The sequence below is a fragment of the Sciurus carolinensis genome, chromosome 9 (genome assembly GCF_902686445.1).
Source record: "Sciurus carolinensis chromosome 9, mSciCar1.2, whole genome shotgun sequence".
NCBI classification, from domain to species: Eukaryota; Metazoa; Chordata; class Mammalia; order Rodentia; family Sciuridae; genus Sciurus; species Sciurus carolinensis.
In genome coordinates, this window is record NC_062221.1 from 138,321,131 (window position 1) to 138,348,656 (window position 27,526).

Sequence of the window (27,526 nt, forward strand, 5' to 3'; positions counted from 1 at the left end):
GTTGTTACTTTTAATCTTTTCCCGTGCCCATTTTATAGATTAAACTGTAGGCATGAATGTACAGGGAAAGCATGATGGAGAGAGTTCAGCACTGCCCAGCTCAGCCATCACCAGGCCGCACTGTGTGGAAGTCTGTGTCGTAGCCCTGGTGTGGGTGGGGAGACCCAAGTGCAGCCACGCCAGCCAGTTTGCCCTAGCTCTTGTACTTCTGTCCCCTGCACACAGGTACGCGCGTGCGCACACACATGCTTCTTCCCGGAGCCGCTCCTCCCCAGGCACCCGATCACATCCCTGCTCATTACTGCCACTCGCAAAGCGACTGGTTCAGATTCTGATGACTTAATTTGAGACAAGCACCAGCAGCCAGTGAAACTTACCAGGTGACCCTCCTCTGTTACTGTTTGACATGGGACTCGAGGCAGGGAGGTCAGCTGGGAGGGGCAGGTGGGCAGAAGATTAACAAATTCCATGGAGCGGACCTTTGCTCTTCTTATTGTTAGTGCCCGCTGGGGTAGGGGGTGGACCTGGGTGGTTCTTTTCTACCCAGGATGGCATCCCTTCTGACTTGGCTTGTGAGTCTTGTAATATAACACAACTTAATAAGAACCTGCTGAGAAACAGAAAAACGCAAACTCCACAGTAGACACGGAAGAGATCAGATAAGAGGCTCCAGAGTTAGGATTTGGAGTGACACCAGCAGTCAGCACTCAGCAAAGAACGGGAATGCCAATGTTCTTTGGGAAGCAAGGGCCAATAAGGGGCCAAGCATCAGGGCTACGAGGACATGGTTCTGGTGTCTGGAGGGACATGTGCAGACAGCTGCATCTACAGGGACGGCTGGCGGCGTCCCTGGGTCCCCACGCCTTGACTGAGTGACTATGGGCGCTCTTGCTTGCAAGATTGCCGGCTGTGTCAGCAACTTTGAGGACCCCTGTACAGACAAGCAGTGGGCAAGTGGGGACAGCTGTGCCTGGGGGCTTCTGCTTTTGTGCCAAGTGGAAGTCAGAAAGCAGCTTCAAGGTCACTTCAGCCCAAAGCCCCTGGGCCTAGGCATTGGAAGAGGGCCAGGAGGGTGCGCCTCCCTTTGGCTCTGCTGTCCGGGCCTCGGTCAGAACTCTGGAGGCCTGTGCTCCTGCCCATCACGCCCAGGCTGGTGGCAGCTTGTCCCCTCCTCTTCAAGTCTTCAGGTCCCTCTAGAAGTGAGAAACAGCGGTGTTAGCACTGTAACCCTGCAAGTCACCTCTCGGGCTTTACGGCCAGGTAGGCGCCTGCCTCCCACCAGGAGTGTTCTCCGTGGCTAGTGAGGACACGCCTGGCCTCCGAGGGAGGAGGCTGTGTGTGAAACCCGACACCCAGAGAGGCTGCCCTGCTTCTCCTTGCTGCCCAGAGAAGCCCCTGGCCTCCTCGGGAACCTAGGACTCAGCCTGGTGTTCCGAGTTCTGGCTGAGTCAGAACAGTTCTGCTTTATGCCCCGGCTTGATGCAGAAACCTGCTGGGTGAAACGAAGGCCGCCCGATGGAGACGTTGTCGCCCACAGGACGGCGAGCCCAGACAGCCCGTGCTGGAGGGGCCCAAGACGGAGCCCGCGTGGGAGGGGAGGCCACTTGTAGGTCTCTCCAGGATGTCGAGGGAGGGATTTGGGGAATCTCCTGCAGGCTCTGTGGTCAGAGGCAGTAGAGGCCTAGGATACCCCACAGAGAGCCTCAGAGGCAGCTGCCAGCCACCATGGATGCCGCTCCTCAGAGAGCAGGCAGCCCCTCAGAGTGGTGAGAACTTATCCTGAACACTTTCAGCAGCCACAGGACATGGCCAGCATTTCTCAGAGAGCCCTGCACCCCCTGGGCATCAGTCAGCTGGCCCTCACGCCCAGGCGGCAAGCCAGACTGTCTGGAGAAGGTCTTACTTCAGCAGCAACCAGGGAGGGCCTTCCGCACCCCACGTGTGAGATCTGGTCATCCCACAGCACAGCCACGCGGGGCAACAGTCTTGGATGTGCTCAGACCCGTGCTCAGCCCTTTTGTTATGTGGGGGCCCTAAGAAGGTTTCCGTGCCTGTCCTGCAAGGAGGGTCATAGCATCTGCCACCGGGACAAGGCCAGGCTGAAAGGGCTGACGTCATCCGGCCGCGGGCTCCCCCGGGAGATGCTGCCCCGGCTCCCAGGCTGCCCACAGCATGGAGGACCGGAGAAGCTTCTTTGCCTCCTCCAGCATTTCAAGCTCAGCTTCCAGTTCTGTCACCTGGGGCCTGTGTCCTGAGAGCAGCCACACAGACGCCATGCTGGCCTGTGTCCATGCTCCCTGCAACAAGTGGCCCATCTGCACCCCAGGATCTTCCCACGGCACCCTCAGGGGCCTCCGCATGGAGGAGGCCACCCGTTCAGACATCCACCCACCCTTCCCAAGCGCAGGCGCACTCCGGGTGAACCTTCCTCTGAAGGCCTACAGCACTCAGTGCCCAGCGCCGGGCAGACGGCCCGCACAGCCTCTCGTGACTGGCTCACCCCAGCCACCCTGACGGCCTCGCCACGCCCCGTGGGGAGAAGGCAAGCTGCTCAGTCACCTGCCTCGGCGCAGGGCTGCCGGGACCAGAAGCAGCCCTGGGCCCCGCCTGGAGGGCAGGGAACCTCGCGCCTTCTCGTGAGGAAAACATCAAGAGGAAAACCCAGGGGTCCCTGCGGAGGGGAGGCACACTAGGAGGTGGCGTCTTTTCTTCTTCAATGACTTCACGTGGCCTTTGACCCACAGGGACGGGAAGCAGAAGGGGTGCTGGGCTGGAGGAGGGGGAGGTCTGTTTAAAGGGGACGAGGTTCACTTGGGGACGACAACAGTGTCGTGTGACGTAGAGGCCGCAGGACACAGTCAATGCACAGAACAACATGGCACCGCTCACTCTGAAATGGTCCGTTTTATGCTATGGAAATTTAACCTGAATTGAGGGGGAAGGTCTTCAAAACTGGTCCGAAGAGTAATATGAGACTCAATCTAAGGTCAGGTCAGCAAATATTTGCTGAGTGCCCTGGAGGCCACGGCTTGGCCTCGCCTTCCTGCCTCCTTCACTTGCTCTGGAGGGCTGGGGTCACCCCCACCCTTCACTATCACAGCAGGGCCTGTGTCCCCTGGAAATTCCCTTCGCCTGGGTGCCCAGCATGTCCCAGCTGCTTGGAGGCTCAGGGCTCTGCCTGCCCAGGGCCTGCAGGCCAGATGTACTGACCAGGCTCCTGCAGGCCCTTGCCTCTTCCCTCCCAGGGATGCCCCCCAAGGCAGCGCTGCTTGGGCTGGCACGCGGCAGCAATTCGTCCACCCTGCCTCCCAGTGAGGTGCGGTCCTGGAGGGTGTCCTGGGTCCTCCCTGCCTGACTCGGCCTGTCCGTGGCCACTCCACCATCCCCTCTGTCCAGGCACACTGGACTTGTCCCCACCCCAGAGAGGCTCCACTGGGCTGCCCTTTGCCCTACCTGGTAAATCTGTTCCACTCTTCCCGCCTCTGGATGCCAGGACCACACCTGCAAATGGCCTCACCCAAGGGTTAGCCATGCTGGAGGCCCGAGGCCCGGGAGCCACCAAATCTCTGCCTGCTGAGTCGGCAGCTACTGGCTCATGCTGGCTCTCTGCAGCAGAGCTGGGCCATGAGGGAGCCTGCGGGAGCAGGAGCCGACACCCACCTCCATCTGCTCGTGGATCCAGTCCAGGAAGGAGGTGATGCGGGTGTAGACCCCAGGCTTGTTCGCTTCAGCGCAGCCGATGCCGAAGCTCGTGGCACCCACCAGCTTCCACAGCCTGCGCTCCTGACACACCAGGGGCCCCCCGCTGTCTCCCTGGATGGCAGGAAGGAGGCAGAAGTCCAGAGATAGTTCTGTCATGGGGTGCTCCTGGTCTCAGCCCCACAGCATCCTGGGCTCTGCAGGAGGATGGCTCTGTTCCCCCATCCGCCCTTCCAGAGCAAGCTGTTCCAGGAGCGTGGCCCCGTGGCCCCCTGGGGTGGGTTCCCTCCAGCTGTGTCTCCCACCAGGAGACAGGTACTGAGCCCACGAAGGTCAAGGGCAGTCAGTACAGTCAAGGGAGCTCTGGAGGGAGGTCTGCCTGGGCCAGGCCTTCAGCCCCCTGTGGTCCACCAGGCAGTATTGGAGTCCCACGCACTGTGTCTCTTGGGGGCCCAGCTTCCCTGGCTCCCACCTGCCTCCCACTCTGTTAGCCCCGCTCATGCAGAATTGGGCTGGAGGGAAGGAGGGGGAGGTCCCTCCCAAGTCCAGCAGCCTTGCAGACGGGAGCGCTGGGTAAACACCGGCCCTGCCGCCAGGAAAGGTAGATATCTTAAGCAAATTTCTTCCCCACGCTGTGTAAATTTGCTTTTCGTTCAGTCACAGGGAAATGTGGGTAGTAGCCTGTTTCATGGGCTGGCTCACTGGAACCCTGCCTGCTGCCACGACCCCCAGGGCGTCCAGGAGCCTCACCTGGCAACTGTCCACACCGCCCTTCAGGTAGCCGGCGCAGAGCATGGACGGGGAGATGATGCCTCCGTAGACATCCCTGTGGTTGCAGATCTTGTTGGAGATCAAAGGGACAGCCGCATGGTTCAGGACGGGGGATGCATCTCCTGCTTCAAAGAAAGAATGGAAACCTGCCAGGAGGAGGGAGGGGAGGCCCAGCTCAGAACGCAGAGGGTGTGTGCTGGGCAGCTGGGAGCCAGGAAGTGAGGGACAGGCCGCTGCTGCAATGGTGGTCATGACCAGGGCCCGTGGGTGGGAAAGCAGACGTGCCTGCTCTGGCCTAGAGCCTCACTCCCTCCTGAGTGGGCCTCATGTCAGGTCACTAATTTCCCTAACGAGCCTGGAGCGAAGGAGGACGTGGGGGCAGTGTCCCAAGACAGCGCTCCCCACGCTCCAGGGCTGTCCTGGGCCAGGCTCCCGAGCTGCACCGGCCAGTCCAGGTTCCAGAAAGGAAACAGGGGTTCATGCAGGTCACACACAGCAGGGCCCTGCAGTGGTCAGCAGAAAAATGCCCCTCTAAGAACATGCCCATCTCAATTGCTGGAGCCTGTGACTCGGCCACCTCAGCTGGCAAGAGGGACTCAGCAGGTATAACAAAGGTATGGACAGTACACCATCTGGATTAAGTGAGGGAAGCCAGTAAAATCACAGGGCTTAACAGACTCAGAGAAGGAGAAGCGACGGACGCAGAGGTTGGGACCAGAGAGGTTGGAGGACACTTCGCTGCTGGCCCTGGGGAGGAAGGCAGAGGCCAGGAGCCCAGGATCCAAGGAGGAAAGAAAGGAGCAGATTCTCCCCAGAGCCTCCAGAGGGAGCCAGGTTGCCACCGCTCCTCAGCCCACTGAGACCTCGCTGGGTTCTGGCCTCCCTAACTGTAAGTGATAAGCCTGTCATTTTCAGCCCCCAAGTTGGGGGGCTCCCGTTGCAGCAGCCACAGGAGACCAACGCCCTGCGGTGGGTCTGCTCACCACTGACAGATCAACCAGCCACCTCCCCAAGAGTCGTCCTGAGGCAGGAGGGGCTGTCCTCTCCATCCCCAGCAGGCAGAGCAGGGGTGCGGGTTCCTTGCTCCTCAAAACCCATGTCTTAATGACCAAATTATGAGACTATATTATGTGCATGTACAAATATGAAACCCAAAATCCAAGATTATGTATGATTCTATACACCAATAAAAATCCTGCTCTTAAGTCAGCAACAAGTGAGAGTCACCCCCTTTTTCTGTGTGGGCCCCAGGTCTGCCCACACAGTGCCCTGCACGCTCAGCGGGACTGCCTGGTGCTGAGGCCAGGCTACAGTACGGCCCTCTCCACCCACCCTGGGGACAAGCTCCCCTCCAGGCACTCAAACTCCTCGAAGATGGCTGAGGAGAAGGACAGAGTGGGAGGCTGAAGGTGGACACCAGGCCCTGGCCAGCTGGTTGTGGGAGGAGTTTCCTGCACAGGCAGGTGGTGGGGGCAAGCCCTGGGGACAGAGCCTGGCAGGGTGAGGAAGAGGAGGGCTCTTGGGGAAGAGCCGACCACCCCTGAAAAGATGAGCAGATGCGCCAGGGACCCGGGACTCCTGGGGGAAGGGGTTCTCCTCCAGCCCCTCCTCTCCCAGCCCACTGCGATCAGTCCCTCAGGTGGGCCGCATGGTCCTGAGCGAGCGCTCCCCAGGAGAGGAGGGGTGTGGTTTGCTTTCCCTGCTCTGCTCCACAGAGCAGAGGTGCTGATTCTGATGGAGCTGGGAGCCCTCTGTTCCTGCCACGTTGGCAGAGGGTGTGGCAGAGTGGGTGGGTGGGTTGAAACCATCAAACACTGTATAGACCCTCAGACAGGGTGGACACACTGGGGGTGCTGCTGGGAATGTGGGTAAGCAGGGCCCATGGACACTCTGGACCTGGGCGGGCTCCCGTGTGTCTTCTGGAGGGCACACTCGGCTCACGGCTGTCTAGGGAAAACACTGAGCTTCCTGCCGCTGGCTGAATTGGCCACCCCCAGCATGTGTACGTGGAGCCATGAAGTCTGATTCTCTTGGGAGCTCAGTCTTTGCAAATGTGATGAGCCTCAAGGTGAGGCTTCGTTCAGGTGGGCCCTAAGCCCCGTGACTGGAGTCCTTACAGACAAAGGAGAGGGAGAGCCGAGGCACATGGAGATGGAGACCAACCAGGAGTGAAGCATCTCTAAGCCAAGGAACCGGAAGGACGGTGGGCGCCACCAGACACTGGAGAGATGCCCGGAGCAGATGCCCCCGCAGAGCCTCGGAAGGTAGCAGGCCTGCCCACTCCTGACCTCCGACTTCTGGCCTCCAGAACTGTGAGACCTTACGTTTCTATAGTCGTGAGCCAGCGGACTGCAGCCATTTGCTATGGCAACCACAGAAACCAGCACTCCTCCTAACAAGGAGAGACTGACGGAAACCCCGAGCGAGTGTCCCGACCTCACGGGTGCCCACTCTGAGGAGAGGGGCTGGCTCATCTGCTTTTGCTGCTGGCGTTCTCTGCATGGCCTCTGCTGCTGCTATCATAGCAATAAGATCCTATCAGGTTGCTTTTTCTACTTGATCTTTGTAGGATGAAATATCACACCTTTCCAAAGTCCCACAGGCACCAGGGTTCCAGCTGATGCCCATCTCTGACTGCGTGGAGTCTTGTCCAGGAAGGCGCCACGAGTACTTAGTTAGGGTGGGAGGCGGAGGGGTGGGGGAAGGGACCCCAAGTCGTTCTCCCTGGAGTCTCAGTTCTCCCCGAGAACACCGCCACCCGTGATGTCCTCGAAGGGAGCCCTGACTCCTGACCCACAGCCACACTGCAGAGGGTGCCCAACAAGGCGTGCAAGCCCGCAGCTGGGTGCTCTCTGCACCCCACAGGGACATCACACGAGGACACTGGAGGGGCCCCTTCCCAGTCCCAAGTTTCTGAGCTCCTCAGCTCAAAGTCTGATTTCAGACCACCAACCTCCGTCCTCTGTGGCCCCCCATCCGGACGTCCAGCACACTTTTCCATCAGGAAAGTTCTCCTCAGAGTTAGGCAGACAAACTGGTTGGATCATCTCTGTGGAAGAAGGGGAAATGGCCTCAGTTCCGGGAAGCGCCCGTCGGAGAAAACAACCGACCTCTGGGGAGCACGGGCTCAGAGCAGGAGTCACCCCACCCACCGCCCAAGCTCCCCACACCGTGAGAGGGCCCCAGGCAGCAACAGGGCTCGCTGGACACAGGAAGTAGTCCAGGCTCCGAGGGCCCCGCAGCCTGTCTCTGCCACTCAGCTCTGCCTCTGGAGCGTGGTCAACAATGGGGCCACGCTCCAGGCAGCAGGCGAGGTGGGCCCTCCTGGTCTGACCTCGGGTACGTGCTTCATATCACAGAACATGGTCCTGGGGGTGTTCCTGCCACTGCTGACGTGCCTAGTCTAGTGGCAGCAAGTTGGCTCGCATGTGGGGCTGTGCTACCCAAGCCCGCCAGCAGGAACGGTGCCCGTGTGCCCAGGGCTTTCGTGCAAGTGTATCCCAAGACGTGCTTCCCCGGTGGGGCTGTAAAGGAAGGCCAAAAAGGAACGAGGAAACCCACTTCGATGTGTAGCAAAGCAATTGTCCTTGGCTCTCTGGAAACGTTCCTTTCTGCATGTTTTGCACGCTCAAGTGAGCACACAGACACTACTAGGGACAGAGCCCAGCCGCTCGGGGCAGGTCCTATTTCAGAGGAGGGGAGTCCACATGGATCACGACCCACCTGCCCTCCGAGTGCCCGTGTCCTTGGCAAGGGAGGGAGCCTGACTTTACTAGGGGAGGTTCTAACCACACACCCTTGAGAGTTCTATCAGGGGTGTCTGCCATGGCACTTTTGTAATGTCCTGGGGGCTGGACTTGACTCAAAGCGACAGAGCCTTTGGAGCCTGCAGAGCTCGGTAGCTGGTACAACTATTGAAAGAATTTCTGGGGAGCTGAGGCTGCCTGGTACCTTCCAGAGCCGATAGGAGATGGCAGCCCCTGCCACAGCCACCAGGCAGCTCTGCTTCCTAGAGGATGGGACTCTGCTCCTCTCCCTCGAGGCTCCAGGCAGAGGACTTCACACAGCAAGCACCTGAACAGGGAAGTCTCTGTCCCCACAGAAGCAACTCCCTCCACCACCTACGGGCACCAAGTGCCCTGACCGGAAGAAGTTTTCTGCCACCAGATGGCACCAAACAGTCCACAGAAATTAGAGTAGCACCAGGAAGTCCTTGAAACTAAATAGGCATTGGAACCAGGGCCAGGCTACAGATGAAGCTAAAGAAGGCAACAGACTGCTAAAATTGAAAATTTGTGTAGGACTGCGTCTCCTAACATAATAGTCAAATTGTCCAGGATGTAATTGAAAATTATTTATACCAAGAACTGAGAAAAGACAACCAACTGACGGAAACACACACTTAAGTCAGGCACTGGAATTTTCTGATAAAGATTAGGCAACTTTCATAAAAATGATTCAACTAACAATCACGAATTCTCTCGAAACAAATGAGAAGCAATGGAATGACATAGAAACCCAGATATACCATTGAAGGTGAGTGGCCCAGCCAGCTTCATCAAAGCGATGTCATGGCCCAACCTCTTTGGCTTGTACTTGCTGTGGTAGATGATTTTTTCCACCAAATGGGAGGGCTCTGGACTGTCCAGCAGAGAAATCAGACCCACCTGGATGGTCCATGACTTGGGGCGGTACAGGCTGAAATGAACAGACCCAGAGAGGGGCACAAGAAAAACCCAATCAAGCGACCCATTGATCTCAGGTGTCCTGGGGGCCCAGGAGATGTGGGTGATGTCATCAGGCAAGAGATGGTCCAGCACCCTGCTTATTTGTGCCTGGCATCTGACCGTGCTCTCCTGCCCTGCAGAAATTTGGCCCACACCCTGAGTATATCCTAGACAGGCATCACTCTGCGCCATGAAGACTTCTCTGCATTTGAGAACTGGTCTCGACTTGCTCACTGCAAGGGATCTATCAGGGGCTAGTCTCCATCCAACAGCAACCAAAGCAGGAGGTAAAAATAACAGATTAGCCATTGCATTCGGAAATCTTTCTGTGGTTTTCTCACCCTCTACACTCCTGAGAGCAACTGCTCTGGGGGACTCGGTGTCCTGCACCCTGTCCCCACCCCATGCTGCACCGCCTGCCCTGTCAGTCATGACGTGTTCTGCTGAGGGAATCAGCTACTCAAAAGCTCTAGGGCCTTTTGTTTGGGTGGCTTTCCTCCGGTCACGAGCTTTCTCCTCTGCCTTTCCCGCATGATCTGCAGGTCTGAAGCTCTTTAAATGAGCGGAGGTCACCAGTCCCTCCCAGTTGATGATGTCGGATCCCGGGTGGGGAGGACAAGGCTTCGTGGTCATTGGTCTGTCTGCTCAGGCCACCCCACCTGACCCAGGATGGACAGAGGTCTGGGAAGACCCGGAGGCCAGGGCCACTCACTCGTAGACGCAGTGTGCAGCAGTGACGATCCACAGGGGCGTGATGACAGAGCCCCCGCACAGGTGGTAGCCCTGGAACTGAAGGCTGACCTGCCAGGGCCACTGTGCGAGCGAGGACACGTTTCCACCCACGATGCGTGGGCTGTAGCCTGTTCTCAGACCACAGACTGCGGAGGGAGAAAGAGGGCTGGGGAGGCCCACGGGCTGCCCCGGGGCCAACGGGGTCACCCCTCCGACCCGCTGCTCCCAACGCTGTTGCCACCACCTGGAGCTCACAGAGGCTCTCCATGAGCAGGTGAGGGGACAAAGTCAGACCGCACCCCACCCCTGCGAGGGGGGGGCTGCCTTCTGCAGGAACGGGAGGCAGCTGCCGCTACCCAGGCCCTAAGCAACCCGCGTGTGCTCAGGGAGGGAGCAGCGGTGAGCCAGGCTCCCAGGCCGTGTGCAGGGACCGCGGGCTAGGCACTGCTAAGAAGGCACCTGGGGCCACCTCCCCGCTTGACAGGTGAGGCTGGCACGGTCCTCTCCTCCAGGGTGGAGAGACGTGGGGTTCCCAGAGCCGTCCCGGGAGGTGGAGGAGGGGACGGATACCGCCAGCACTGACTTGCATTTGGTCCTCTGTGTCTGAAGCTCTCACCTGTGCACTTCACGGTGACCGCGTGGCCAGAGGCACAGCCCTCCCTGAAACGGAAACAATGGCAGGCTTTGAGATGAATTTCTGAGGCGTGTGAAATGGACACTTTTTTTTTTTTTAACTTAATCTTGATGTAAAAGAAAAACCAGGCACGGTGTCCCAAACGTGATCCCAGCAACTCAGAAGGCTGAGGCAGGAGGATCACAAGTGTGAGGCCAGCCTCAGAAACTCAGCGAAGCCCAAAGCAATTCAGTGAGACTCTGTTTCAAAATTAAAAATAAATAGGGCTGGGGGTGCAGTTCAGTGGTTGAGCACCCTTGGGTTAAATTCTGGAAATGAAAGAAAGAAGGGAAGGAAGAAAGACCAACTCTATTTGCTCTTGGATTACTATTTTGGTGTATGTTTAAAAAAGAGTGCAAACCAGGGAGCCAGGCCACACGCCTCGTCTGACCCTGGTTTCCAGGCCTCAGCTGGCACTGAGGACTCGCAGGCAGGTCACACGAGCTGGTGTTGCTGTGTGTCGGTTGCCCCCTGGCGTTCTCTCAGGGTGCCCCCGGGGACGGCATGCCTGGCCCCCGAGGACCCTTTCAGCCGGGGTCACACACCTGGACGGGACTCCTCCCTGGGACAGTAAGGCGCACTGAAGGAACACAGCCACCCCAGCCCCGCCCGGCACTGGTGGGGACCTGGGACGCCGATTTTCTCATAATGAAGGGAGAGGGGAGCCGAGGCCTCGGCAACTTTTCTGCCTTTAGAGCCCCAGCCTCACACGCAAGAGAAGACAGCGCCACAGGCAGGTCCCTCTGCACTGCCTGCGGACCCCGGTGCCGTCCACCCCGGGATGGACGGGCCAAGGTGCCTGTTTTCAGAGCAGAGGACATTCAGCTCAGAGCATGGTCCCAGGTGTCAGGAGGAGAGTGGGCTTAGAACACCTGACTGCGTCTCCCCCACGGTCTAACCTGGGACAGTGCAGGTGACCCCCTCATCTGCAGGCCACAGCTGTTGCTAAGGACGCTGGCTTCCCTTGCCCACGGGAAGCACGGAAAGCAGTGAGGAATGTCGCAGTACTTTGTAAGCAAATCGCTTTCCTAATTTCCTGTTTCCCTCCTTTCTTCCTTGTTTCCAGTTCCCAAACACACCTGGAGTCCCTGCGGGGTGGCAGGCACAGCCCTGCCCTGGTCACCGTCACTCCTTACTGTACTTCCTCCCCTTCCTCTGTTGGGCCACCCGCCCAGCCTAACCTTGCAGGGCGGCTGCCCCGCCCTGCAAGCTCATTCCGTGCTCTCGCCTCCTGGAGCCGAGTCCAGCTTCACGAAGCCGGACAGGTACTCAACGCAGCGTGGACTGCTTACCTCACGTACACCGAGTGGTGTAGCGCAGTCACCTTGTCGTCTGGCAAGAGGTGATTGATGGATGCAAAGTCCCCCCGGAACTGCTCTTCTAGAGAGTCCACTCGGAGGTTGCCTGAGCTCACGTAGCTGCGAGCACAGCAGAAGCACAGACTCAGAGGCTTCACGGCTGCATCACGCCATCAACCCAGCTCGAGCCACAGCCGATAGGAAGCATCGGGGCGGGGCGTTGTTTTGTCCACCCCACAGTCAAAAACTTCCTTTCGCTGATAAAATGAACTGAACACAGCTTAGCAAGGCATCGCAGACCCAGGCCCGCGCCCTGCCCTCCTGCCCTGGCTCCAGCCACGCAGAGGAAGGACCACGTCCTGACACACCCTGTGGGCCCCACCAGGAAGCATCCATCTGAAATGGCCTTGCTTGACTCCTGGGCAGGAACGGGAAAGGGGTGAGACAAAAAAATCAGGGCTGAGAAAAATCAAAGATGTGCTTTATCCCCAGTACTGCAGAAGAAAGGAAGGAAGGGAGGGAGGGAGGGAGGACAGAAAGAAAGAAAGGAGGGAGGGAGGAGAGAAAGAAAGAAAGAGGGAGATCCAAGATGGCGGACTGGAGGGAGGCTGCGTTCCTTGTCGCTCCGTAACTCCAGTTTCAAGCACAGGATATCTGTTTCTTGGCAACTATCATCCGCCATTTGCCTGCCTCTCGCCTGTCCATCGCCTGCCTTACACCTATCCATCCCCAACGCACGAGGTTCACCTCCCGATCATCCGACAACAGTCAGCAAACTGATCGCCCACCACCAGTGGAGCACCAGCTGCCCGCTGTTGCCTGGAAGTTCACTGTCACAGTACCAGCAGGTTTGATTACACGTGGCTGCCGCCATTTTCAGACAACAGGCAGGCCCCGTAGAACCCCTGGACAGACTGACTGAGCCCCGTCTCCAGGATCCCTCAGCCCGACCGGTCACTCCCTGCCTCCAGGGCCCTCACATCGACCGACCGCTCCCTGCTGCCAGGACCCCCAGACCAACTGACTGCACCCTATCACCGAGACCCCATCAGACTGATTGCACCGGCCTCCAGGATCCCACAACCACACCAAACACACCCGACCTCCAGGACCCCTGCCTGACCAACCGCATCCCACCTCCAGGACCTCCTGCTGACCACGGCCACACCGGAGCTGCAGCTCCCCATTTGCCAAAACATTTCGAAGCCGGAGCAGCCATCTTGGATAATCCTGGAAGCCGTAGCTCCGATCTTTAGGTGGGGCAAATCCCATCCTGAGACGCCTGCTGGAGACTGGAAGCTCATTGTCAGGTACCTCTCCTGCATCAGGCTACTGAAGACTGGGAGGTTTCATTACTATATGACTGTTATACTGTAGATTTTCTTTTTTCTCCTTATTGAAAAAATTTAAGTTTTTATTTCTTTACTTTTCTTGCTCTCTTTTCCTTTTGTTTACCTGTTCCCTCAGAGTCTCTTTCTCCCTTTTTTGCATGCTAACATCCAATTTCTTTTGATTACACTCTCACCCTTTCTATTATCTAGAACTTCTGTATATTCTTTTCTTATCCCATTAACAGCCACATTCTACATCCCTCTGCATCCTCCATTTGAAACTGCTGACCTTATTGCAAATCAGTTTGTTTTACTGAAGATAATATTTGAACTCGTTCTGTTTGTTATGACAATTTTTTTATTGTCCTCATAGGGGCTATTTGGTCTAGGATTGCATAGTGTATGAATTGGGCACTGCTAATATTGATCTCCCCTTAAAGAAAGGGTTTTGGAAACCTATAGGGCCACTATAAGCCTATAGGGGGGAAACTGCAATACCCCAGATCTGCATTGCTAGAGAGGAAGATACATGAACAACATGAAAAAACAAGGGAAGAAAATGATCCAAACAAATCTAGATTCTATATGATAAAATTATGGCATTTGCAGGCAAATGGATGAAATTGGAGAATATCATGCTAAGTGAGATAAGCCAATCTCAAAAAAACAAAGGACAAATGATATCGCTAATAAGTGGATGATGACACATAATGGGGGATGAGAGGGGTTAGTGTTAGGATTAGAGTTAGGGTTAGGGAGGGGGGCAAGAATGGAGGAAGGAAGGACTGTATAGAGGGAAAAGAGGGGTGGGAGGAGTGGGGGAAAGGGAAAAAAACAATGAATCAAACATTACCCATTTATGATTACACAAATGGTATGCCTTCACGCCATGTACAAACAGAGAAACAACATGTATCCCATTTGTTTACAATAAAAAAAAAAACTAAAACACACACACACACACACACACACACACACACACACACACAAAAAGAATCCAATGACGGTATGTTAGAAGAAATGTCAGAAAAGGACCTCAGCTTATACATGATTAAGATGATTTGTGAAGCAAAGGATGAGATAAGAGAGCAAATGCAGGCAATGAATGATCATACCAATAAGCAGTTGAAAGAGCAAGTGCAAGAAGCAAAAGATCATTTCAACAAAGAGAGATTCTCAAAAAAACCCAAATGGAAATCCTTGAACTAAAGGAAACAATAAAGCAAATAAAAAACTCAATGGAAAGCATCACCAAAAGACTAGACCACTTGGAAGACAGAACCTCAGACAATGAAGACAAAATATTTAATCTTGAAAATAAAGTTGCCCAAACAGAGAAGATGGTAAGAAATCATGAACAGAACCTCCAAGAACTATGGGACATAATAAAAAGACCAAATTTAAGAATTATTGGGATTGAGGAAGGCACAGAGATACAAACCAAAGGAATGAACAACCTATTCAATGAAATAATAGCAGAAATTTTCCCAAACCTGAAGAATGAAATGGAAAATCAAATACAAGAGGCTTACAGAACACCAAATGCACAAAATCACAACAGATCCACACCAAGGCACATTATAATGAAAATGCCTAACATTCAAAATAAAGATAGGATTTTGAAGGCCGCGAGGGGAAAGCATCAGATTACATACAGGGGGAGACCAATACAGATAGCAGCCGACTTCTCAACCCAGACTCTCAAAGCTAGAAGGGCCTGGAACAACATATTTCAAGCTCTGAAAGAACATGGTTGCCAACCAAGAATCCTATACCCAGCAAAACTAACCTTCAGATTTGAAGGTGAAATAAAAACCTTCCATGATAAACAAAAGTTAAAAGAATTTACAAATAGAAAGCCTGAGCTATAGAATGTTCTCAACAAAATATTCCATGAGGAGGAAATGAAAAACAACAATGTAGGTCAGCAAAGGGAGGAACTACCTTAGAGAAAAACCACTCAAAGGAGAAACCAAGCCAACTTAAAAACCAAAAATAAGCCAAATGACTGGGAATACAAATTACATCTCAATAATAACTCTGAACGTTAATGGCCTAAACTCATCAATCAAAAGACATAGAATGGCAGAATGGATTAAAAAGAAAGACCCAACAATATGCTGTCTGCAAGAGACTCATCTCATAGAAAAAGACATCCACAGACTAAAGGTGAAAGGATAGGAAAAAACCTACCACGCACAGGGACTTAGTAAAAGAGCGGGAGTTTCCATCCTTATATCAGATAAAGAGGACTTCAAGCCAAAGTTAGTCAGAAGGGATAAAGAAGGACATTTCATACTGCTTAAGGGAAACCATAAATCAGGAAGACATAACAATCATAAATATTTATGCCCCAAACAATGGTGCATCCCTGTACATCAAACAAATCCTTCTCAATGCCAGGAATCAAATAGACCACAACACAATAATTCTGGGTGACTTTAATGCACCACTGTCACCACTAGATAGATCTTCCAAACAAAATCCAACCAAAGAAATCATAGAACTCAATAACACAATCAATAACCTAGACTTAACACACATATATAGAATATTCCATCCATCAATGAGCAGTTTCACTTTCTTCTCAGCAGCACATGGAACCTCCTTGAAAAGAGACCATATGTTATGCCACAAAGCAGCCCTTAGGAAATGCAAAAAAATAGAGATACTGCCTTGTGTTCCATCAGATCATAATGAACTGAGAATAGAAATCAATGACAAAATTAAAAAAACAGAAATTACTGCAACACCTGGAGACTAAATAATATGCTATTGAATGAAACATGGATAACAAAAAACATCAGGGAGGAGATAAAAAAATTATTAGAGGTCAATGAGAATGATGATACAACATATCAAATTCTCAGGGACACTATGAAAGCAGTACTAAGAGAAAAATTCATTGCATGGAGCGCATTCCAGAAAAGAATGAAAAGTCAGCAACTAAATGACCTAACATTACAGCTCAAAGCCCTAGAAAAAGAAGAACAGAATAATACCAAAAGTAGTAGAAGACAGGAAATAATTAAAATCAGAACTGAAATCAATGAAATTGAAACAAAAGAAACAATTGAAAAAATTGACAAAATGAAAAGTTGGTTCTTTGAGAAAGTAAACAAAATAGACAAACCCTTAGTCACACCAACAAAGAGAAGGCAAGAGAAAACTCAAATTACTAAAATTCGTGATGAAAAAGGAAATATCACGACAGACACCACTGAGATACAGAACATAATGAGAAGAAAGCTACTTTGAAAATCTGTATTCCAACAAAATAGAAACTACCGAAGACATTGACAAATTTCTAGAGACATATGCTCCTTCCAAACTGAACCAGGAGGACATACACAATTTAAACAGTTCAATATCAAGCAATGAAATAGAAGAAGCCATTAAAAATCTACCATCCAAGAAAAGCCCAGGACCAGATGGATTCTCAGCCGAGTTCTACAAGACCTTCAAAGAAGAACTCATTCCGATACTTCTCAAAGTATTCCAGGAAATAGAAAAGGAGGGTACCCTACCAAACTCATTCTATGAAGCTAATATCACCCTCATAACCAAACCAGGCAAAGACACATCAAGGAAAGAATATTTTAGACCAATATCCTTGATGAATATAGATACAAAGATCCCTAACAAAATATTGGCAAACCATATCCAAAAACATATTAAGAAAATCGTGCACCACGATCAAGTGGGGTTCATCTCTGGAATGCAAGGATGGTTTAACATCTGTAAATCAATAAATGTAATCCATCATGTCAATAGACTTAAGGATAAGAATCATATGGTTATTTCAATTGATGCAGAAAAAGCATTCAACAAAATACAACACCCCTTCATGCTCAAAACACTAGAAAAAATAGAGATAGTAGGAACATACCTGAACATTGTAAAGGCTATTTATGCTAAGCCCACAGCCAACATCATTCTTAATGGAGAAAAACTGAAAGCATTCCCTTTAAAAATGGGAACAATACAGGGATGCACTCTTTCATCACTTCTATTCAACATCATTCTTGAAATACTAGCCAGAGCAATTAGGAAGACTAAAGACATCAAAGGGATATGAATAGGAAAAGAGGAACTTAAGCTGTCACTATTTGCTGATGACATGATTCTATATTTAGAGGATCCAAAAACCTCCTCCAGAAAACTTCTAGACCTCATCAATGAATTCAGCAAAATAGCAAGCTATAAAATCAACATGCATAAATCTAAAGCATTTTTATACACAAGCGATGAAACAGCTGAAAGGGAAATGAGGAAAACAACTCCATTTGCAATAGCCTCAAAAAAAATAAAATACTTGGGAATCAATCTAACCAAAGAGGTAAAAGATCTCTACAATGAAAACTACAAAACATTGAAGAAATTGGGGAAGACCTTAGAAGATGGAAAGATCTCCCATGTTCTTGGATAGGCAGAATTAATATTGTCAAAATGGCCATACTACCAAAAGTGCTATACAGATTCAATGCAATTCCAATTAAAATCCCAATGATGTACCTTACAGAAATAGAGCAAGCAATCATGAAATTCATCTGGAAGAATAAGAAACCCAGAATAACTAAAGCAATCCTTAGCAGGAAGAATGAAACAGGGGGTATCGCAATACCAGAACTTCAACTATACTACAAAGCAATAGTAACAAAAACGGCATGGTATTGGCACCAAAATAGACAGGTAGATCAATGGTACAGAATAGAGGACACGGACACAAACCCAAATAAATACAATTTTCTTATACTAGACAAAGGGGCCAAAAATATGCAATGGAGAAAAGATAGCCTCTTCAACAAATGGTGCTGGGAAAACTGGAAATCCATATGCAACAGAATGAAACTAAACCCCTACCTCTCACCCTGCACAAAAATCAACTCAAAATGGATCAAGGACCTTGAGATCAAACCAGAGACCCTGCACCTTATAGAAGAAAAAGTAGGTCCAAATCTTCAACTTGTTGGCTTAGGATCAGACTTCCTTAACAGGACTCCAATAGCACAAGAAATAAAAGCAAGAATCAATAACTGGGATAGATTCAAACTAAACAGCTTTCTCTCAGCAAAGGAAACTATCAGCAATTGCAAGAGAGAGCCTACAGAGTGGGAGAATATCTTTGCCACTCATACTTCAGATAGAGCACTAATTTCCAGAATATATAAAGAACTCAAAAAACTCTACACCAAGAATACAAATAACCCAATCAACAAATGGGCTAAGGATATGAACAGATGCTTCACAGAAGAAGATCTACAAGCAATCAACAAACATATGAAAAAATGTTCACCATCTTTAGTAATAAGAGAAATGCAAATCAAAACTACACTAAGATTCCATCTCACCCCAATTAGAATGGTGATTATCAAGAATACAAGCAACAATAGGTGTTGGAGAGGATGTGGGGAAAAAGGTACATCATACATTGCTGGTGGGGTTGCAAATTAGTGCAGCCACTCTGGAAAGCAGTGTGGAGATTCCTTAGAAAACTTGGAATGGACCCACCATTTGACCCAGCTATCCCACTCCTCGGCCTATACCCAAAGGACTTAAAACCAGCATACTACAGAGATACAGCCACATCAATGTTCATTGCTGCTCAATTCACAATAGCCAGACTGTGGAACCAACATAGATGTCCTTCAATTGATGAATGGATAAAGAAACTGTGGTATATATATATACAATGGAATATTATTCAGCTATAAAGAATAATAAAATGATGGCATTTGCAGGCAAATGGATGAAATTGGAGAATATCATGCTAAGTGAGATAAGCCAATCTCAAAAAACCAAAAGACAAATGATCTCACTGATAAGCGGATGATGACACATAATGGGGTGGGAGGGGGGCAAGAATGGAGGAAGGAGGGACTGTGTAGAGGGAATAGAGGGGTGGGAGGGGTGGGGGGGAGGAAAAAATAACAGAATGAATCAAACATCTTTACCCTATGTAAATGTATGATTACACAAATGGTATGCTGTTACTCCACGTACAAACAGAAACAACGTGTATTCCATTTGTTTACAATAAAAATAAATTTTAAAAAAAAGGAAGAAAGAAAGGAGGGAGGGAAGGAAGAAAGAAAGAAAGAAAAAAAAGAAAGGAAGGGAGGGAGGGAGGGGGAGATCAAGCATCTGAAGAGTCCCAGAGGAAGGCGGGTCACCAGGCACCTCCCCTCTGCTGGGGAACGCACCCCGTGCTGCCCGCCCTACACCACAGCAGCTTGGCAGGCAGCATGTCATCGGTCAGGGAGTGACGCAGACATGTCAAGCCTGAGTCTGAGAACAACATTTGGAGCCTGCATCCATGACCTTGGCGGCCCTCCCGGGGGTGCTGAGACCACTGCGAGGGCAGAAGGCCTGGCACCAAAGCGCTTGTTGTTGCTGGGCCCGAGAGAGCCTGGGCACACGGGCAGGGTGGTGGGCAGGGACCTGAGACATGCAGAGGGACCCCAGGTGCCACAAATGGGGCCACAATCGCCCCCAAGCAGGAGCCACAGCACCAGGCCTCAGAGCAGCCGCCTAGTGGCAGCTCCCTCCAACCCCGAAGGCCACTCCCAGGAGCCCGCTAAGCAGGAGCCGCGCCATCCCTGCTTAGGGAGGAAACCTGGCAGTGCCACGCGCCTCGCCGAGTCTGCACGGGGTTGGAACTGAGCTCTCTGGTCGACCGATCTGTTTATGTCTTGTGTTTATCACAAATATCTGGCATGGGATGTGGTAGAGCAGAGGCTCAAAGAAGGGTTTTTAAAGAGAAGTAGGAAGAAGAAGCAAGAACGCAGACGTCGTTCTGACAGATGGGAGGACAGAGAGCACAGGACACAGGGTGGGAGGGCAGCCAGCTTCCTGGAGGGAGCTTGCCACCAAGCTGAAGTGGAGGGAGAGCTGAGGGTCGCCTGTGCACTTGGGGGGCGGAGGGAGTTGGCCTCCAGACTAGAGCACAGGCCCTGGGAGAGTCGGGAGGGAGGAGGAGGGGAGAGGGAGGCCAAAGCAAGAAGAGGCAGGAGAGGGCGCGGAAACCCTCTGGCGCTGTGCGTGTGCACACGTGCATGCGTGGTGTGAACTTCCTCTGCTGGTCTCCGAGGGTAGAGTCCATGTGACTCTCCAAGGCAGCCGCGGGAGCGACGGCAGCTGCTGTGGCCAAACTTGAACTCAGCTGCCTGGCACGGGGTGACAGGGACCCAGGTCTCGGGAGCAGGGGGCGACATCCAGGGACTCACTGACTTTGGAGAAAGCAGTGCGTGTGGTGCGTGGGATTTGAAAACCGAGCCTCGGGGAAGGATCGGCCTGCGAGGCTGCGAGGCCTCTGTTTCCTGAGGTGCAAACGAGTACGCAGTCCAAGATCACCATGGCCAGCCCTGCCCAGTTCCTAAGAGGAGCGGGAACACAGGAGCCCACCTGCTGCACACTGGGCACCGGAGCAAAGGCAGTGGGCGAGGCCAGGGCGCCCAGGGAGGTGCCGCAGCCCAGGGAGTCACAGGAAGGGCGGGCGGGAGGGAGGCCCTGTCTGGACAACAGTGTGCCCCGCACACCAAGCCACACAGGCCAGGCTGGACACGAGAAAGAAACCACTGCCAGTCTTTCTTCTGCCTGTGGCCAAACCAGGTTTCAAACGACTGTACTTCGCATCACTGACTTTTTTAAAAACTGGGCTCTAGGGTCTTGTGGAAGGACACACAGACACTGGGGTGGCCACCAGGAGCAAGTGGCTGTGTCCAGGCATCTGCCCAGGGCCTGCGGAGGGCGGCCAGAGCCGTTGTCTTCCAACTCCTAAGCACCTGCGGCTTGTTCGAGTCCGGGGCCTGGCCTGACCCCGAGGGCCCCACGCCTGGTTTCCTGTGTGACTCCAGCGAGTCACAGGGCCGTCTGGGCCCTGCCTTCTGGGGAGGAGGCCGAGCTGAGGGAGGCCTGAGGACGGAGGGCCCAGAGGCGACCGTCCTCACCGCCGTCACTCTGGCTGCCTTGCCGGGGTGGGGACGCTCCGGAGCTCACCTGGGGAACCCCAGCTGGGCACAGGCGACCCTCGCGTAGTGGCCTTTCCAGTCGTCAGCACACACGGTCCTCCAGGAGGCGGCTGCGAACACCTGCAGCACCGCGTGCTGCCCGCTCACCCGGACTGGCCGCGCGGGAGGAGGCGCCGTGAGGCCGGGCAGAGACCGCCGCACTGCTGTGCAAGCCCTCCTCCTCCCCCGCGGCCTGCAGTCGCCCACAGCAGCCTCCCCACCGGGCAGCCGGTCTCCTTCTGCACCCGAGGCCTCCTGGAGGCTCCTCTAGCCTCCCCCTGCACCCGAGCCCCACGGCCCTCCCTAACCTCCAGCCCAGGGCCAAGTGACAGCTGAACCTCGCTGAGCACAGGGCTGGCCTCGGGGAGGATCCCTCCCGCCAGCTCCCTCCAGGCAGCACCTTACCACACCGAAACTCATCCTCCGCGTCTCTGCAGTCGGAGACGCCGTCACATCGAGCTGTCAGTTCAATGCACTTAAAAGACGAGCGACATCTGTACTTCCCAGAGCAGTCGAAGTGGACTGAGAAGAGGGACGAGGACAGGAGTGTCAGCAAGCAGCTCTGTGAGTGCGCAGCCCTGTCAACCGTCCACCTGCCACGTGGCGCTGACCTGCCGTTAATAATGGAAACTGTCTTGAAACCACATCCTCACCATGGCCAGTGGCCTTCAGCCCAGGTTCTGGGCTGAATTCCAGAGGGAGGGGCTGCTGTCTCACGACATGGCCCGCTGGAAGCCACAACTAAACATGAAATTTAGGCTCTGGATGGTTCAAGGTCAAGAAAAATCACGTGGCTGTGGGCCAGCCAAGCCAGGAGCCCTGACAGACCGGCTGGGTCTCCTGTTTCCCCTAAGCCTGGGCCAGGAACGGGTAGACTGTGGGCCGATGGAGCAGATGGCATACCAACCTGGTCTGCGATCTCCTTCTTCACACCAGAAGAGAAACTGAGAAACCGTCCCCAGTACAGACCCCTCCTCCAGTGGCCACTTTCTCAAAAGCCACACGTACCTTTCTGTAAAAGTATCTGGAGAGCCCGGCGTTGCCTGAAAGCACTCTTTGTCTCTCCCACCCAGGCCCTCCCACCCCGGGGGATTCTGTTTCATCAGCTGCTTCTGGACACTCCCCACTGGCTGCTCCCTGGAGACAAAGCTCCACGCATGGCCAACGGCTCCTGGGAGCCCCACCCGGCTTTGCATTTGTGCCGGTAAGTAGAGCCCCAAGTCAGCAAGCCGAAAGGACTGAGGGCAGCAGAGCTCTGGAGTGAGGAAGCAGGTGGGCGTCTCAGTGCTTCCACCGGCATCTAGAGCCCACTAAGAACGGACGGTACTCACCGCCCAGACCGATGGCCAGCGCCAGGATCAACGCAATGATCCCCACCACGATGATCGGGAAGAACTTCAAGGGCACCAGAGACAAGATCTGGGCTGCCACAGCGTCTGCATCTGAAACCCAGGCGCAGAGCACCCGGCAACCAAAGCTGAGGGTCAGCTGTTCGTCCCGCCCCTCGGCGCAGGACGACCCCCGTAAGGTGGCTTAACTAGAGAAAGGGCCACATTCTCTAGAAGTCCAGTGCTCCTCCGTCCCACTCCAGCCTAATCTGTCCATGCAGGACTGAAAGATGGTGCCGTGGGTTGAAGGGTGTACCAAGAAGGACAGGCTGGCGTCCTCGCCCCCAGGGCCTCAGAACGTCATCTTATTTGGTGGGTTTTTATGTAGCAACCAGCTCAAGACGGGGCCCAGAGGGCGGGCCTGACCCAATGTGACTGAAGTCCTCACTAATGGGAAATTTGGACAGACAAACATGCTTAGAGGAGGATGACCAGAAGGGACACAGGGAGGATAGCATGAGACGCCCAGAAGTCAAGGGCTGCAGAAAGTTGCTGGCCGGTGATCTGGAGCTGGAGGAGGCAAGGGAGGAGCCCCCACAAGTTCTAAGGGAGGCACGCCCCTGCTGACAGCCTGGATTGACCCCCAGAAGGGAGACCATGAATTCCTGCTATTTGAAGTCACCCAGGATTTGGTACTTGGTTTCAAGTAGCCTCAGGACACTGGTTCAGAGGAGGAAGGAGCCCCAGGTCCCAAGAATGTGTCTGTGTAGAAGATAACGTGTAAATCCTAGGCAGGGTCCTTGAAGCAGAGAGGGTGCCGGGATCTCCCAGAGAGTCCCCAGGGCAGGACACAGGGACAGCCTTCTCCATGGGTCCTGCACAGACACAGACAGCCTTTGTTCTTGATCGTCTCTCCCAAGGATGTGTGGGAGACAGAGGCAGCATGTCCCTCCAGAGCAAGGACAGGTTTGCTCACTGTCCTGTTTGATAAATAAAATGTCTTCCTCCAGAGCAAAGTTCACAGAGTTCAGCTTGCACTCCGTTACAAGGTACCCTTAACTACAGGTTCTTCAGCTGTGATGCAAACCACCTGCATATGCAATATACGCCTGGGTGGCTCAAATTGAGCAACAGGCTCAAACTGGATGCTGAGCAACGGGCTCAAGCTCGATGCTCAGGTCACCTGCTGTGCTGTGAGCAGAGTGTCCCTTGTCTCTGACATAGGACTCTCTTCTCTCTGTGGCAGGTCAAACTGTTAGATTGCAACAAGGGTAAAACCTCAGACCCTTCACAGGCCTTGCCTGCAGAACTAGGCAGATTTGGTGGAAGGGAAATTGTAAAGACTACTGAGATACCCAGAAGTGCCCATCTCTCAAGGACACCTAAATTAATCCTACTGTTGCTCCTCCTGTCAGGAACAGGTCATTCCACACAGGTCATTCCACACAAATTATTACATCAGTCCCAAAAACTCAGCTATGCTGATGTCATCTTCATTAACAACTAGGAAGAAAGGAACCCAAAAGGGAAGAGAGCCTGTAGCCGATCACACCCTAACCAGGAGGGAGACTCGCACCTGCCCCTCTTCTCCTAGGCTTGGAGACTTGGAGTGGGAAGCTTGCCCACAGGAGAGCTGGAAAGTTCTCCTCACCTGCATTTGGAAACCACAGCTTCACCTCAACTGAGTAGAGTGTGATTAAAAATGGTCAGTATCATCTGAGGTTGCTGAAGACAGAATTTGAAGACAAAAAATGGTGTAAAGAAATAGAATGGAAGGGAAAGGAAGAAGAAGGAGGAGAAGGGTAAGGGGAGTAAAAGGAAGATATGCATCAACTACTCAGAGACTAGAAATGAACAGCAAGTTCTTTGTTTTAGGCCTGAATGAGCTGAGCAGCTTGTTCTTGGCTGTATTTTCAGTGCCTAGAACGGCAGCATTTGATAAATACTCATTAGATGTATGTATGGATGGATGGATGGATGGATAGATGGGTGAGTGGGTGGATGGATGGATGGATGGATGGATGGGTGAATGGGTGGGTGGGTGGGTGGGAGGATATGTGGATGGATGGGTGGATGGATGGATGAATGAGTGGGTGGCTTGGTGGATGGGTGATTGGGTGGTTGGGTGAGTGAGTGGGTGAATGGATGAATGAATGGGTGAATGACATGATGGTAATGGAAACTTTTAACACAGTACGAGAGGGCAATTCCTTTGAGGGTGACAAATCTGAGGCTTTGAGTTAGCAGGGTCTTCTCTTCACCCTCATCCCACACCCAGAAGGAGCCTGTTCCAAATTCACAAATCTCTACTGAGATGCCCACCCTAAAAAGAATCAGCAGGAACCCCAAGAATGACCTGCTGTTGTGTATGTTTAGATTTAGGAAATGACTCAAATATGGAATCGAGACTGACCCCGAGCTAGAAACTGCATTAGTCCTCCTTTGCCCACAGTCCCTCTGACACATCATTGCCTGTGGTCACCACGGTGGTCCACCCCTCCCTGTGTGTCCTTGGGGACAGGCAGGCCTGGAGTGAAAAGCCAAATACACAGCCTCTCTCTCTAAGAGGGGCGCAGGCGGTACAGGAGAAAACTCCAGCCTCCCTGCAAAGGAGACAGTGCAAGCTAGCAGAGCCGCACCTCGGCCGCACAAGGAGCTGTCGTTGCGCACTGTGCAAGGTGAAGGGAAGTGCCCACCTGCGCTCAGTAGGGAGCACGGCACGCTGGCGTCTGTGCGCAGAAGGGGAAAAAGATGCCAGCAAGCTTCAAGGCGGGTGAACTTGTGACCTAGTACTTCTAGCCTAGGAATTTATCCTAATGTGTCATCAAAGACACATTCCTACAAATTCCTACCTACAAGGACACCGAGGAGAGAGACATTTACAATGTTAATGCTGGGGGACAGCCTGGATGACCAGCGGAGGGAGGCTGGGGGGAGGAGTGGTAAAAGCTGTGATAGAACAACTTGCAGAGATGCAGAGATACTTCACGTGACACAGAAAGGGCCAGCAGACTTTGGTCAGGACCAAACGGCAGGTACTTTAAACTTCAGAGGCCATTTACCCCGTCCCAACCTCTAACTCACTGTCCTGGCTTGAAAGCAGTCAGAGGAGAACAAGTTCTCTGGAAGGACCCATGGCCACTGCTACTCAGGACTTCCTGAAGGCCTAAGAGGTTTTCTGGCCAAGGTCTGACCTCCTCCAGGCCTCACCAGGACACCTGTGGAGCCCCACTCTGAAAACCTCCCACCAGAGCATAAGGCCCAGGTCTCAGCAGGTTAGCAAGCTGCTGATGGAGGTGGCCCCTCCTGGTGCACCTACTTTCTGGGATTCTGCAGCCCTGGGAAAGGGCCAGTGTCCACCTGGCCGGCGGGAGGACATACAGGGAGAGATTTCCCCACAGGGACTCCCGCCACATTCATCATCTACAGGCAGACATCACAGGGTCCCACCTGGCCCCACCTGCCCCACCTGGCCCCACCTACCTGGCACAACAGGACTTATTTTCAAATCATCAAGGCCAAAAAGTGACCGGAAGGAGAAGGGGGCCTCGGTTGCCGGTGGGTCGTTTTCCCCCATGGTGACTATCTCAGGGCCTCTGAGGCTTGGCTCCACCTCCACCTCCACCTCCTTGGCCGAGGGAGAACAGAGACATTCATTCCCTGTGCGTAACTCCAGGGTCAGCAGCAGCTTTGTCAAACGTTATGTCTTTACAATCTGAGAGTCGGTACCCATGAACTATATGTCCGGTTTTCCAGAACCGCGGTAGACCACAGAGAAGCTTTTAGCCACAGGGTTGGCAAAAAGAGCAAACAAACATAACTCCCTTACAACACGCTTTCCTGTTGCTGGTTTAACCTGCGTGGCATCCCTCAAAAGGCTCTCGGGTAGAGAGCCTGTTAGTAGTTAGTTTTGTGTCATTGTGCTTCAGGTATAAATAACTTTCAAAGTGCTTTCTGATCGTTTTCCCCCACCCCACGTGAACAGACCCCCTGCCAGCCCTGACACACCTACCCGGGCATAACAAGTTTCCTTACTCACATAATATCACGTCCCTAAATGAGCCAGCATCAGGGAAGGGCACCGGCCACAGTGTCAGCAGCAGCACAGTGTCCCCAAACCCTCCCTTTCCTGGCTCCCACAGAGGTGACCTAATTAAGGACAAAGCATCCAGGCCCTCTGGGGCCCAGAGCTCCCCACGGAGCCAGGTGACTGGGAGCTCTGACCTCAGAGCCACACCCAGGCTCTTCTACAAGAGAGCCCCACCACGCAAGGCCAGGAAGGCTGACCGGTGACAGTCACTCCCCTAACTCCAGGGGGGACCCCGGGAGCCAGGAAACGGCAGGGGGCTGCCAGGTGGCTAAGCCAAGCTGCAGGCCTCTCTCCCAGGTACCAGGTGTGGGCTCGTGAGGAAGCGTCCTCCAGCCAACACCTGCAGAGGACACACAGGCTTACAGACGTGGGCCTTCGGTCTGTCCTCCTTTCTTCCTCACTACCTGTCTGACACTGAAACTCCAAAGGGAACCAGCGGCCACGCGCAGCCAGTTTGGTTGCACAGGGTCTTGGCTGGCTCTGAGCAAGGGGTGGGGTCTGCCAAACCCACAGTTCCCCTCGCATCACGGGAGCGACTTGGAAGAATATCCTAGAAAAGTAACCAGCTCGCGCTGGGCCCGCTCGGCTTTGATCCTGCCCACGCTCCTGCCCTTGATCGCCCGTGGCGGACGAGGAGTTCGTCTTCAGAAAAGGGTGGGATTCCTGTGAAAGCGCTTCCGAGGGCGGGCCTGCGAGGAGCCCGCCGGGCCTGGAGCGGCTGCGGCTCCGACACCGCCCTCCCCGGGTCCCTCGCTCACCATTTCTGGAGCCGCCATCATTCCCAGCAGGAGGAATGTCCTCTTTCATTATAGAAGGAGGCACGGTGGTGAGCAGCCGGCAGGGGGTGCGTCCAGCCGGGAGACGTTTT

The 27,526-nt window shown here is 53.3% G+C and overlaps 1 protein-coding gene across 1 annotated transcript; it reads right to left on the minus strand.

The window, feature by feature from the left end:
• Tmprss3 (transmembrane serine protease 3) lies at positions 1-27,526 on the minus strand. Its single transcript, XM_047564880.1, has 13 exons — positions 27,417-27,526; positions 26,052-26,196; positions 22,572-22,682; positions 21,646-21,762; positions 21,230-21,353; positions 11,895-12,020; positions 10,546-10,589; positions 9,910-10,075; positions 8,999-9,168; positions 7,424-7,519; positions 4,450-4,595; positions 3,661-3,813; positions 1-1,193 (listed from the first exon to the last, which is right to left on the minus strand). Exons 1-13 carry the CDS (start codon positions 27,435-27,437, stop codon positions 1,176-1,178), a joined length of 1,437 nt encoding a protein of 478 aa, XP_047420836.1. The 5' UTR covers positions 27,438-27,526; the 3' UTR covers positions 1-1,175.